Source organism: Balaenoptera acutorostrata, chromosome X (genome assembly GCF_949987535.1).
Source record: "Balaenoptera acutorostrata chromosome X, mBalAcu1.1, whole genome shotgun sequence".
Taxonomy (NCBI): Eukaryota; Metazoa; Chordata; class Mammalia; order Artiodactyla; family Balaenopteridae; genus Balaenoptera; species Balaenoptera acutorostrata.
Window position 1 is genome coordinate 117,313,712 of NC_080085.1, and position 14,452 is coordinate 117,328,163.

At 50.6% G+C, this 14,452-nt stretch overlaps 1 protein-coding gene across 1 annotated transcript; it reads left to right on the forward strand.

The window, feature by feature from the left end:
- The first annotated feature begins 316 nt into the window (after positions 1 to 316).
- Positions 317 to 4,487, forward strand: LOC130706397 (small integral membrane protein 10-like protein 2A). Its single transcript, XM_057538258.1, has 2 exons — positions 317 to 1,084; positions 2,675 to 4,487. The coding sequence occupies exon 1, from the start codon at positions 501 to 503 to the stop codon at positions 735 to 737; it is 237 nt and encodes a 78-aa protein (XP_057394241.1). The 5' UTR covers positions 317 to 500; the 3' UTR covers positions 738 to 1,084; positions 2,675 to 4,487.
- Positions 4,488 to 14,452: the final 9,965 nt, after the last annotated feature.

Genomic DNA, 14,452 nt, shown 5'->3' on the forward strand with positions numbered 1-14,452 from the left:
AACGGGCAGAGCGTTCAGGGTGGGCCTTCTGTGCAGAATCAGCCCAGAGGTCCAGACCCTTCGGGCCTCTACTGCCCCTGCTCTAGCGCATTCTGCAATAGTATCCCAGGGCAGCAGCACCTTCCTAAGCACACAGGCCCTCTGGGCTCTCTTCTTGGCAGTCCGGGAGGAGGCGGAGCTTGCTGGGGGGCGGGTCCGGGGGTGGGGCTGAGTCCGCGCCAGCAGCTCTATGGCGCCCGGCAAGGGGCGTGACCACGCTAGGGGCGGAGCTACGCTGGCGGCCGCAACTCGGGGAGCAGGCGAAGGGGCGGAGCTGTCCCTGGGCGGCTAAGGTGGAGCCTTGGCCGTGGGTGCCACTGCAGCTGGAACCCAGCCGGGTAGGCGAGACCGAGAGCGGGGCGGGACGCGAGGGCTGCTGGCCGCCGGCTCAAGGCCTCGCTTCCACCTGCCCGCCCGCCTGCGGTGCGATCGGTTGGCGGAGCCTACGCCGGGCCGGGCCCATGGCGGCGTCGGCGGCCCTGTCTGCGGCGGCGGCGGCGGCGGCCCTGTCGGGCCTGGCGGTGCGGCTGTCTCGTTCGGCCGCGGCCCGCGGCTCGTACGGCGCCTTCTGCAAGGGGCTCACGCGCACGCTGATCACCTTCTTCGACCTGGCCTGGCGGCTGCGCATGAACTTCCCCTACTTCTACATCGTGGCCTCGGTGATGCTCAACGTCCGCCTGCAGGTGCGGATCGAATGAGCGCCCGCGACCACCGCCGCCCGGCCGCGACGGCAGGGGAGCCGGCATGAGGCTCCGCGGGGCCCGGGGCCGCCAGGACGCGGCGGGGGAAGGAGGAGGGGCGGCCCGGGCCCCCGGACCCTAGACCTCGGCGGAGGTCACGGCCACCGAGCCCCAAGCCCCGGCTCTGGCCACCCACGTCGCGGCCGGTGACGAACTGCACAGAAACTGGCGAAACGGGCCCTTTCCATCGAACTCGAGAAAATTACTTGAGTGCGGCCGACCTGTTGCCTCACCTTGGCCGAAGGGGAGAGCAGGAGGAAGAAATTCTGCAGCAGGAACGTGAATGACTGGCCCTGACCAAAGAGGTAGGCGGCCAGAGGTTGGACTTCGGGCTGGAGGGAGGCGGTTGCCATGACATCTAGATGTCCAGGCCCCTCGGTGGTTTGGGGGAGCCGTGGAAGGGGCCCGAGGAAGCCAGCCCGGAAAGCTGCCGAGCCACGAGCAGGCAAGGCAGGGCGGGCGCAGGCCCTCCGGGCTCCCTTGTCATATTTCCAAGATGGGGGTGAGAGGCGGCGGCCTCGGCATCTTGGAGGGTCAGCCCATCACCTCCCGCCCACGGCCCCAGTGGTGTCACCTGAACACGGGGGAGTGGAGGGAAATGGGCTCGGGGAGGCCCAGGGGAGGCCCAGGGAAGGCCCTAGAGGAGAAAAGATGCTGCTACCCTTGTCCTCTACCCGCTGGGAGGCAGCCTGGAAGGGTGGTTGTGTTCTTGGCCAAACCCCAGGTCTGTCTCTTTCTCAGCCCTTTGCAGACCGGCCTCCTGCCTGGTCTCTGGGGCCAGGGGACTGCTCTCTGCCTGCTTCTGCTGTCCCTGTTGCTCCCCTCTCCGCTCTCCTAGGGCATCCTCCAAAGCTCCGCATCTGGGGACAGGGAAGAGCAGGAAAGGTGCATTCCTCCCCGGCCCTCCCCCCATCTCAGCCACGCTCCCTCCAGCTCGTCCCAGTGCCCTCCCGGCGCCACAGCCCTGGACGGCCTCCAGCAGCCCCCGTGTCCCAAAGGATTTGGGAAAGTGGGGATCTCCTTGAGCGGAGGGCAGCTCTCAGGCTGGGGTGGAGAGCAGATGGAGAAGGGGCTTGTAGAGGAGGTGACGCCTGGGGAGACAGGGACCTCTCTGGGTGGGGAGGCAGCTCGCAAGTCCCCATCTCTTTCTTTGTCTCAGGAACTGGTGTTATAGGAAGTGACCTGCCCCTTCTCTGGTCTTGTCAAGAGAGTCCCTAACCCTAACCCTGACCCTGACCCTAGAGCTGCCTGGGGAGCAGCCTAGAGAAGGGCCTGAGCCACGAGGAGAGGAAGGGACCAGGCAGAGACCCCGAGGGGGTGGGGTGGCCCAGTGGTCCGGTTCTGGCGTGGGGAAGGAAGGACAGACCTAGCGACACTCTGGGGGAGCTCTGTCCTCCCCACGTACTGGGGCTCTGAGAGGGGAGAGATTTGCCCTTATCACACAGGTAGGAAGTGGTGGAGCCGAATCTGCCTCTCGGCCTGCACTCTCCCACCTTCTTCTGGAAGACCTAGCACAGTGGGATGGGGGAAGGGAGCAGAGGCTCCCAGGGGACCTAGAGACAGAGGGGCCCATGGTAGGGAAAGTGGAGTGTATGGGAAGTCACAGGGAAGACCGGGGGACAGTCTGAGCTGAGATGGGTGCGGGAGAGATGAGTCCCAGCACCCCCGGGCAGCAAGGTCCTCACCCACAGAGCCGGACCTCCTCACCCTGGCGCAAATCCCACCCAAGGCTGGACCAAGGGCTCCTCGGTGTTGAGTGGCGCAACCCTCTCAGTTTGGGTGGCGGGGTCAGGAGGGTGGGTGGCTCCTGGGGACCGTGTCAGCAGGAGGGGAAGGGACAGTGGTGGGTGGGATGGGGCTGAGCCCCACACCTGACCCCATGTCTCTGTCCCCAGGCTGGCCCCTGGGCCCAGCATCGCACGGGAGAGTCTCCTCTGGATGGGCCTGCATTGGTCCTGGAGGCCTTGGCTGCGCTGCTGACTGCCGCACCAGGAGCGGTGCAGAGGGGAGGCGGGAGAGGCCCTGGCCCTCGCCCCGCACCGGTCCCACGTCTGCTCGGGCGGTGGTTGCTCACGGTCGATGCACTCAGAGTTCCTGGGGCTGAGGACCCCAGCAGCCTGCTTGCCCCCAGGACAGAGCGGCCGAGCCTCACACCATGTGCCCTCCTCAGCTGCCCAGCTGGAGCCGGGTCCCAGGTGAGGATCTCTGCCTGCCTCACCGCGGGGCCGGAGGCTGCGCCAAGGCCACCACGTGCCGCCCACAGATGCCCACCGACGGGGCCTGATGGCTTCCTTCCTTGGGCCAAGTCACCCGGGAGCCCTGGTCCTGGTGGCCCCTCCTGCACCCCAACTGTGTCCACTTCTGGGAGCCTGCCAGCCTGCGGACTGCATCCACGGAGCTCTGGGTCAGCCTCTGAGAGACTGTGGCACGGGGCTGCACGGGAGGAGAGGAGCAGAGGGCGAGGGGCCTCCTTGGGGCTGACTCGCAGATGTGCCCCTTTCAAGCCCAGCTCTCACGCCCCGGGTGGCTCGATCCCCAGCTGCAGCCTCTTGCTGGGCCAGCCTGAGAGGGCCTGAGAGTGGCACAGGGGAGGCTCTTCGCTGACCGCGTGGGTGCCCGTGTGTGAGTGCGCGTGTATGAGTGTGGGCGGGTGTGAGCGTGTGTGTGGGTGCTCGTGCACACACACGAGTGGCTGTGCGTTGCGGCGGGCGCGGAGCTGTTGCGCAGAGTGAGGTGCGCAGGGTGCCCCGTCCTCGCTGGGCTCGGGGCTCAGCCGGAGCTGCCTGGGGCTGCTTGCCAACAGGGAGAAAGCGTGCTGGAGGCCCAGGGGCCCGGGCTCACAGACCCCCTGCCACCCGCAGAGAACCCCCCCATCGTGGGAGGGGCAGGGCGGTGGCCCTGGCTGGGGCTGTCTGCGCTCCGAGGGACTGGCCGTGGGAGGGGCTGGGGACGCGTCCTTAGCATGCGCTCCTGCCGCAGCTGTTCTTATGGTTCTGGCCTTGAGTACTTAGCTGCCTCTGCTTTCCCACCTCTTCCTCGCCTCCCCCACTGGGCCCTTGCCGCTTGACGGGCTCTCAGAGCACTTTATTTATTTGCCCTCTGTTTCTCAGGCAGTGGAGCTTCTACAACATCAGACACCGACTTGAATAAGACAACTTCCACTTTTCTGTGTGTGACGTACTCTGCACCGGGCAGCAGCGTCCGGTCAGAGAAATGTTCTTGTTTCGGGTGTTGTCAAATCTTGTCTGTCTCAGTTAAGAAGAAAGTCTTTTGAGTTCAATCACATAAAAACTGGAGGCCTCCTGTTTCTGCCGCCTCGGAGGAGAGAGGGGCCGGCGGCGAGCTCACCCCACTCTGGTGGCCGGGAGCTGGGGGAGGGGAGCACCCCGAGGGCCCTAAGGGGGCGGGGCTGAGGGCGGGGCTGGTGCCGGGTCAGAAGATGCAGGGAGACCCGACCTGACCCGGACCACTGCTCCCGTGAGGGGAAGGCAGCAGCACAGGCCTGGCCCAAGAGGCGGCACTTTGTCCCATTCACAAACTTCATTTGAATCAACTAACACCTAAGCCTTTTCTTCATCTTAGAGGCTGGTGTTAGAAGGCGCGTAGTTCAGCTGAACCCCGGGGGTGGGCTGGGGTAGGTGAGGAGGAATGGACCGTCTGCAGATCATTTTGTGTCCCCGAAGGCCCTTCCGCAGCAGCAGGTGGCAGGGTCTCCATCACCTACCAGCTGGCCAGGTGGTGCCTGAGTTTTGGAGAAGATCAACCCCCGGGACTGGAAACCTGCCTCCCTTACTCCCACCTTAGATGCAAGCTGTCCCGTCAGAGAAGCCGGGGCGGGGGCTCTGAGGCTGCTGCAGGGGGAGGGTGGGCCGAGGACAGAGGGCTGGGGGAGGGACGCCTGCAGGGGAGGGCAGCACCCGCCTGGGAGGAAGGAAGGCCCATAGGACCCAGGAGAGGGGTGTCGTCAGGACTCGGGGTGTGGTCACGCGAGGAGCGCAGCCTGGGGTAAGACACCTGTCGCCAAGAGCTCCGCAGGGGTCAAGGCACCTTGACAAGAGGGCCCCATCCAACATCCGCCACCCTAGGAGGGAGGGGTAGACCCCAGTCCCGGCCAGAGCCCCGGGCTTCCCGCCCCTTGGTCCAGATGGTCCTGTTCAGCCCCTGATGGCTCTGCACCCACTTCGGGGACCAGGTAGCCTGGCACAGCCCGATGGGGGAGAGGATCCAGCACCCAGGGGCCAAGGGACCGTGATGAGGGAGGACCGTGTTCCCCCGCGAGGGAGGAAGGCAGGCTGGTGCTCTGGTTAAGAGGGGCACCTAGGGGACCAGAGACCTGCGCGCTGAGCCCAGCTCTTCCCCTGACCACGGCGGAGCTCCAGGCCAGCCCCGGGCACTCGTGCATTTTCAGGAAGGAGGCTTCAGGGTGCTGTGGGCCTTCAGTGTGAGGATGTCTCTTCAACAAGTGTCCGCAGGTCTCAGTCAGAGCAGCCCTGTCAGCATGAGGATAGGAAACGAACCGACAGGTGACGAGAGCCTGCCGAGCTCCAGGCACCGTGCCTTAGCCTCATTATCCCCGTGGCCACCTTCTGGAGGGGTCACCACGAGGATGTCACTGAGGTTGAACCTCGAGCTGGCCCCCGGCAGTTGGAGGCTCCTCACCCTTCCCCGTCCTTGGGATGCACGTTCTGCCCACTGTTCCCACAGCCAGAGCCCTTTTGAGGACGCGGCCTTGAGAGAGTAAGGCGTCTCTGGGACCATCTGGACTGAATATGTGACTGAATTCCATTAAGACCTCTGTACAAACTTTTAAGATTCTGGCAGGTGGGTGGGGAGATCTGCTTGTCTCGTGCAGACAAGACAAGCCTCATCTGTAAGTTCATTTGCTTATTAACCTTGCCCCCTTCCCCATCTGGAGTGGTCTGCTTCTTTCTAGGTCTCTCCTTGCCTTCTGTGTACAGGACCAGTTTGCAAACCAGACCACGGTTATCCCCATTTTTCAGAGAACCTGAGTCTTGGAGCGCAGTCTCAACTAGAAACCCAAGCAGGAGCTCCTTTCCTGAGGCCCCAGGGCCTCTTGGAGGGGCAGGGAATTAGGCTGGAGGGGTGGTGCAAGGACACAGCCTGAAGGCGACCCTGATCTTTCTGGGTAGGGGCCAGGGGTCAGATAAGAAACCCAGGGCTTGGGGGCAGAGCCGGGAGCCTTATCAGCATGGAGCTCCGCATTGGAGCAGCTGGGGCCACGCTGAGGTGGGCCCACCTGTCTTCTCGCGGACCTCCCACCTCTGGAGACTGACTGGGATCCAAGCAGCTGAGTCAGGGGAGGGCGAAAGAGCAGCCGAGAGGGCAGTTCCAGGAGGGCTGGTCAGAACACAGCACAGTCAGAACCCGAGAGATAGACACGGCGTACGGAGTCCCAGCCCATCCCACCACGAGGGAAGCTGCCGAGTTTCGGATGAATTTTCACTTTGTGTGCATGTCCTTTATATATGTGAAATTAGGAACATATGAATTTTTTCACTTTATGACAGAAATACTTCCTGCTCATCTTCCTGTGTGATTAAGTATGCTTCTGCTTCCAAAGCCACAGAGTATCTCTGGTATGAAGGTTTCATCATGTATTTCGCACTGCCTCTTGGTTGTTTTCCTTTGTTGTTGTTTGTTTGGGGGGTTGAGTTTGAGGTTGTTGTTGGGTTTGGTTTGCTTTTGTGGTTTTTGTTGGTTTTTACCGATGACGCGGTGACAGATGTCCTTGTGGATAAATGCTGTGGTGCAGTCATGGTCAATCTCTTACCATACACTCGTGCAAGTGGGCCGGAGGGTACGCACGCCTCAGGGGTTTGACACCCTCCAGAGCAGCGGTGCCAAGTCACTCTGCTCATGCCACTCAGGAGTGAGACTGTTTTGAGACAAGGGTGGCAATTGTGGGTCACAACACGTTTCAAAATTGGTTACTGCCTTTCCTGCCTCAAGCTGGGTGCACTTCTCTCTCCTCAAGATCAGTGTGATCTTTCATTTAACTCATCATTTCCCTAAAACTCTTCCTTTCCCATCATCCCCAATTCGTGGCTAGAATTAAATCCACTCTCAAATTGTCCTGGGATAAAGTCGTGGATCCTTTCTTTCTGTTCCTCACCTTTATCCGTACCGAAGTCTCAAGACAGGTTTTAAACCTCTCAATTGGATAAGCCAAATTGTTTACTTTGACATTTTATTTTGCATGTCTTTGAAAACATATCAAGATAAAAGTTTTTCATATGGCCATTGGCCATTTGTAGTTTTTAACTGTAGGGAGTAATTTTTTATTGAGATATAATTGACGTATAAATTGTCTACCTTCAAGGTGTACACATGTTGGTTTGATACATTTATATTTTGCAGTTTGATTACCACCAGTAGTGTTAGCTAATACCTCCATCACATCACATAATTACCATTTTTTTGTGTGTGTGATGAGAACATATAAGATCTAGTCTCTTAGCAACTTTAAAGTTTATAATATAGTATTGTTGACTATAATCACTATGCTGTGCATTACATCCCCAGAACTCATCTCCTGTTTGCAAATTTGTATCCTTAAATAACCTTTCCCCAATTTCCCCACCTCCCAGCCCCTGCTATCCATGGTTCTACTCTTTGTTTTTATGAGTTTGGCTTTTTTACATTCTACATAACGTGATGTCAGATAGTATTTGTCTTTCTCTGTTTTTCTTATCTTACTTAGCGTAATGCCCTCAAGTCCTATCCATATTGTCACAAATGGAAAGATTTCCTTCTTTCTCATGGCTGAACAATGTTCCTCTGTGGTATACAATACCATATATAAAATAGATAAACAACAACAATTTCCTTATAGCACAAGTAACTATATTAAATATCTTATAATAACCTATAATGGAAAAGCATCAAAGAAAAGAAGAATATATATATTATATAATTATATATATAATTCTTATAAGAATATATATAATATATATGAATCACTTTGCTGTACACCTGAAACTAACACAATATTGTAAATCAACTATAATTCAATAAAAAAATTCCTCTATGGGACTTCCCTGGTGGTCCAATGGTTAAGACTCCGCTATTCCACTGCAGGGGGCACGGGTTCCATCCCTGGTCGGGGAATTAAGATCCCACATGCTATGTGGCCAAAAAAAAAAAAAAGAAAAAAAATTTCTCTATGTGTGTGTATACATATGTATGTGTGTGTGTGTGTGTGTGTGTGTGTGTGTGTGTATATACATATCACATCTCCTTTATCCTTTCATCCATTAATGGATTCTTAGATTCTTTCCATATCTTGGTTATTATGAATAATGCTTCAATAAATATGGGAGTGCAGATATCTTTTCGATATTCTGTTTTCATATCCTTTAACTGTATACCCAGAAGTGGGACTGCTAGATCACACGGTAGTTCTATTTTTACAACCTAGAACCCAGGGGCGTGGGAGTTGTCCTGGTGCTGAGGCCAGCCTGCCTGGGGTCTGGGGTGAAGTCAGGTGCTCACCTCCCACTCCTGCCCGGGCACAGACGAGCGCTCAGCACACATGAGCATCAATGCAACCAGAGCAGGGACACCACGCTCCCCAGCAAACCTTCTCAGTTTAAAGGATCCCCGCCAACAAAATGATGCCTTATCAGTGTCCCCCGAGTCATCCCCTCGGTGCCAGACTCCCGGGCAGGTTTTTAGGGCACAAAGGTGAGCAAGTTAAACACGGCCCTGCCCTCCGACCGGGGACAGATACATGATTCGTCCACTTGGTTTCAAATACATGGGCGTTTGTGAAATATAATCAGAGTCACGCTCAAATCGGGCCGATGCACCGTAGGGGAAATCTGGAAAGGCATCTGCTGCAGGAGCAGCTGGGGAAATGCAGGGCCGGGAAGTGCCCCTGTGGGCCTTCTGTGCGAGGGTGCTGTGGGGGGACAAGGGGACTGAGAGGGTACCTGGTGGGAGCCCTGGCTGCCCGGGGCACTCCCCCTCTGCGGGGTCCCCCTCCTCCGGAAGACGGGCACCGCCCTGGTCAGAGGCCTGAGCGTGGTCACCGCGGCCTGGGCACGCGCCACACGAGATGATGCACGAGGCTGACGCCGCTGCCTCGCGGATGCCCTCTGGTCACAGTGACCTCTCAGGGCCTCTGGTCACAGTGACCTCTCAGGGCCTGAGCCTCCTGCTGTCTGTCCTCAGCCTCGGTGCCCCCAAGGGACCCTGCTGCCACCCTAGGAGGTGACACGGGCCCCACGCTCAAATCCCTGGATGTGCGATGCACAGGGCCCACCTCCGTGGCCGTCCAGCCGATGAGGGTGCAGCGGGTGGGCTCCTGTGGCCGCTAAGAGGAGGTGGGCGGGGACATCCTGGCTCCTCCCATCATTGGTGAGGGCGCCAATTTGGTGGCCATAGGGAAATGGGCTGGGGTCTATGCCCTGTGTGTGCTTCAGGGGGGTGAGGGGCTCCTCTGTGGGGTCCTTGGGAGGATGGGAGCCTGGCATGGAAGGTGTTGCTTTTTGATGAGGGATGCAGCCCTTGAAGAAACTGGGCGCTCCACACCCCCCTCACTATGATTCTCTTTTTTCTGCTTCATGGATCACATCCTCTGTGAATGGGAAGTAGGGAGACCAGGAAAGGCCTGGTCCAAACACCCTAGACATACATACCATGACCAAGTGGCATTTATCCCAGGAACGCAAAGTTGGTATACATATATATATATGCAATGGAATATTACTCAGCCATTAAAAGAATGAAATAATGCCACTTGCAGCAACACGGATGAACCTAGAAGTTATCCTGCTAAGTGAAGTAAGTCAGAAAGTGAAAGCCAAATACCATATGATATCACTTATATGTGGAATCTAAAATGCGAAACAAATGAACATATCTATGAAACAGAAACAGACTCACAGACATAGAGAACAGACTTGTGGTTGCCGATGGGGAGGGGGAGGTAGGGGAGGGAAGGATCGGGAGTTTGGGATTAGCAGATGCAAACTAGTATGTATAAGACGATAAACAAGGTCCTACTCTATAACACAGGGAACTGTATTCAATATCCTGTGATAAACCATAATGAAAAAGAATATGACAAAGATTATATATATGTATAACTGAGTCACTTTGTTGTACAGCAGAAATTAGCACAACATTGTAAATCAACTATACTTCAAAAAAAATTTTTTTTAATGAAAAAACAGCTCTAAATAAATAAGACATTTTGTGAATTAGAAGACTCAATATCGTCAAGATAGCAATCTTCCCCAAATTTATCTGTAGACCGAACACAGTATCTATCAAAATCTCAGCTGACTTTCCTATAGAAATTGAAAAGCTGATGCTAAAATGTATGTGGAGTGTATATTACCTTAAATAGCCAAAACATTTTGAAAAAGTTGAATCACTTACCATACCTATTTCAAAACTTATAAAGCCACAACAGTTAAGACAGTGTGGTATTGGTGCAAAGTAGGTGTGTAGATCAATGGAACAGATTGAGAGACTATGAACAAATCCTTACATTCATGATCAATTGTTTTTTTTATTGTGGTAAAATACATATAACATAAAATTTATCATGTTAAAATATACAATTCAGTGCTATGAAGTACATTCACAACGTTGTGCAACCATCACCACTATCTAGTCCCAGAACAATTCATCACCCCAAAACAAAATGCCATGCCCATTAAGCAGTCACTCCCCATTCCCTCCCTACCCCAGCCCTTGGCAACAACAAATAGGCTTTCTGTCTCTATGTATATGCCTATTCTGGATATTTTATAAGAATGGTATTATACGATATGTGAATTTTTGTGTCTGGCTTGTTTAAATTAGCATAATGTTTTGGAGGTTCACTCAGATTGTTGCATGTATTAGTACTATGTTCCTTTTTATGGCTGAATAATATTCCATTGTATGGCTATACCACATTTTCTTTATCCATTCATATGTTGATGGACATTTGTATTGTTTCCAGCTTTTGGCTATTGTGAATATTGCTACGATGAACATTCATGTGCAAGTTTTATTTAAACACCCGATTTCAATTTGGGGCATCCATACCTAGGACTGGAACTGCTGGATCATATGGTAATTCTATGCTTAACTTAGAACCACCAAACTGTTTTACATAGGTTGCACCATTTTACATTCTCACCAGTAGTGTAGATGATTCAAATTTTTCCATATCCTCTCCAACACTTGTTATTTTCCTTTTTTAAAAGTTATGGCTATCCTAGTGGGTGTGAAGTAGTATTTCATTGTAATTTTTGTTTGCATTTCCCTAGGGCTAATGATGTTGAACATTTCTTCATTTGCTTATTGGCCATTTGTGTATCTTTGTAGAAATGTCTATTCATGTCCTTTGCTGATTTTAAAATTGAGTTGTCTTTTTTTTGTTAAGTTATAAGAGTTCTTTATATATTTTGTATATTAGAATGATCAGTTGATATTGACAAGGGTACCAAGACAATTCAACGGGGAAATGATGGTCTTTTCAACAAATGGTGCTGAGACAATTGGAAATCTATACAAAAAGATGAATTTGCCCTATTATGATGGCTAAAGTTAAAAATAGTGAAAGCATCAAATACTGGGGGAGGATGCATAGAAAGTGGATCTCTCATATGTTGCTAGTGGGAGTGTAACGTTAAACAGCCACCCTGGGAAAAGTTTCTGCATTTACTTAAAAAAGTAAACATGCAACAATGCAATAAAGTTTTTTCAGGGAATACATATAGGAAAAGAAGACATAAAATTTTATTTGCTGAGGATTTCATTATCTATGTAAAAAATCCTAAGGAATTATTTTTAAAAAGCTTATAGAATTAATAAACGACTTTAGCAACATTGAAAGACACATGGTCAATAAAAATACCAACTGCACTTATGTATACTAGCAATGGATTTCCAGCAATTGAATTATTTTTAAACAGGACCATGTACCCACCAGAGGTAGGGGTGGGAGGAGAGGGAATTGGATGAGGGCAGTCAAAACGTACAGACTTCCAGTTATAAGATAAATAAGTACTAGGGATATAATGTACAACGTAATAAATAGAATTCACACTGTTGTATGTTATATATGAAAGTCGTTAAGAGGGTAAATCCTGAGTTCTCATCACAAGAAAAACTTTTTTCTATTTCTTTAATTTTGTATCAAAATGAAATGATGGATGTTCACTAAACTTATTGTGATCATCACTTCATGATGTCTGTAGATCAAATTATTATGCTGTACACCTTAGACTTATACAATGCTGTTATGTCAATTATGTCTCAATAAAACTGGAAGAAAAAATAAAGAGAAAGAAAAAGAAAACAAAACATAAAGGACCATGTACAATACATGAAAAAAAATGAAATACTTAACAGTAGTATGAAAAAAGTATTAAGTAGTTGGAGTAAATTTAACAAAAGATATGCAAGACCTGTACACTGAAAATTACAAAAGAAATTAAAGAATACATATATAAATAAATGGAAAGATGTACCATGCTCACAAATTTGAAAATGCAATATTGTTAGATGTCAACTCTACCAAACTTATCTATATATTCAATGCATTCCCAATAAAGTCACAGCAGGACCTTTTTTTTTTTTGAGTCAAGGAATAGCGACTTTATTCGGAAAGCTGGCAGACCGAGAAGATGGCAGACTAGTGTCCCCAAAAACCATCTTATCGGGGTCTGGATGCCAGTTTCTTTTATAGAACAGAGAGGGGGAGGAAGTGAGGAAGTAAAGTAAAAAGGCCATAGCAGTACCTTTTTTAGAAATTGACAAGGTGAGTCCAACATTTGTATAGAAATGTGTGGACTGAAAGAAAAATGCACAATGTGAGAATTATGAGTTAAGTTTTGTTCAGGGTCTTACTGAAGAGTATAGCCCAGGAGACAGCCTCTCAGATAGCTCTGAGGAACTGCTCCAAAGACGTAGCGGGGGTAGAGGCTAGTTTATCTGTGATTTTTGTGTGTGTGAGGGAATACAAGCAGTCAGCATACACTTTGGCAAAACATTACTGCTAATCACCAAAAACAGATATCTCAACTCAATGAATATAGTGCTTTTCTACGTATGGGAAGGTGCAAGAAGCAGGTTCATTAAAATTTGTCCTGAAATGCATCTTAACTATCTAAAGGTCTGTTTGCCCAAAGAACAGAGCACCCCGTTATCACCTTTAATTTCCTCTGTCTGAAGCAAGTGCGCTGTCGGTCAGCAGCTGCAGCGGGTTAAATCATTGCAGACTTGAATGGTGAGTGCAATGCTCTTTGCTCTTCTTTTGTTTGCAATTGCAAAAGGCTTAGGACAGCCCAAACAATTTTGGAAAAGACCAAAGTTGCAGGACTTTACACTACCTAGTTTCAAGACTTAGTATAGAGCAACAATAATCCAGGCAGTGTGATCTTGGCATAAAGATAGATTGAGAGATCAGTGGAACAGAACAGAGTTCAGAATATACTCACAACTATATGGACAACTGACTTTTGACAAAGGTGTCAAGGCAATACAACGGAGAAGAGATAATATTTTCAACAAATAGTACTGAAAACATTGGATAAGCATATTTTTTAAAACAAAACTTGACCCTCACCTTACATCAAATACAAAAATTAACTCAAAATCATAGGCATACAGGTAAAAGACAAAACCATAAACTTTTAGAAGTAAACACTGGGTAAAATCTTAATGACCTAGGTTTTAGGAAAAGATTTCTTAAATAAGACTCCCCCAAACCCCACAAAATATAAAAGAAAAATTGATAAAGTAGACCTCATCAAAATTAAAATATTTTGCTCTTTAAAGGACACTTAAGAAAATAAAAAGACAAGCCACAGATTGGGTAAAAGTATTTGCAAAACACATGTTGTATGAAAGACTTGTATCTAGAATATATCTGTAAAAAACTATTACAGAGACTTCCCTGGCAGTCCAGTGGTTAAGTCTCCACACTTCAACTGCAGGGGGGGCGGGTTTGATCCCTGGTGGGGGAACTAAGATCCCACAAGCTGCACGGTGCGGCAAAAAAAACTATTACAATGCAATAATAAGAAGACAAACAATCTAATAAAAAGGGCAACCAGTTTGAATAGACACTTGACCAAAGAAATTATATAGATGACATATGAAAATATGCTCAACCATTATTAGTCATTAGGGAAATGAAAAATCAAACCACAATGAGATACCACTCACTAAACACTAATAAAAAAGCCAAGGACTTCCCTGGTGGCACAGTGGTTAAGAATCCGCCTGCCAATGCAGGGGACACGGGTTCGAGCCCTGGTGGGGGAAGATCCCACAGGCCCCGGAGCAACTGAGCCCATGCGCCACAACTACTGAGCCTGTGCTCTAGAGCCCGCGAGCCGCAACTACTGAGCCCGTGTGCCGCAACTACTGAAGCCCGCGCACCTAGAGCCTGCGCACCGCAACGAAGACCCAACGTGGCCAAAAATAAATAAATAAATAAATAAATTTGAAAAAATAAAAATAAAAAAGCTAAAAAATTTTAAAACTCACCATACCAAGTGTTGGGGAGGATGTGGAGCAGTTGGAGACCAGTTTGTCAGTTGCTTAAAAAGTTAAACGTACACGTCCCATGTTACCCAGTAATTCCACTCTTAGATATTTACCAAAGAGAGAAGATGACACACGTACACACAAAGACTTGTACATGG

Bases quoted from the DNA above. Each gene is read 5' to 3' on its own strand.
- LOC130706397 (XM_057538258.1), top strand. From the start codon at position 501: ATGGCGGCGTCGGCGGCCCTGTCTGCGGCGGCGGCGGCGGCGGCCCTG.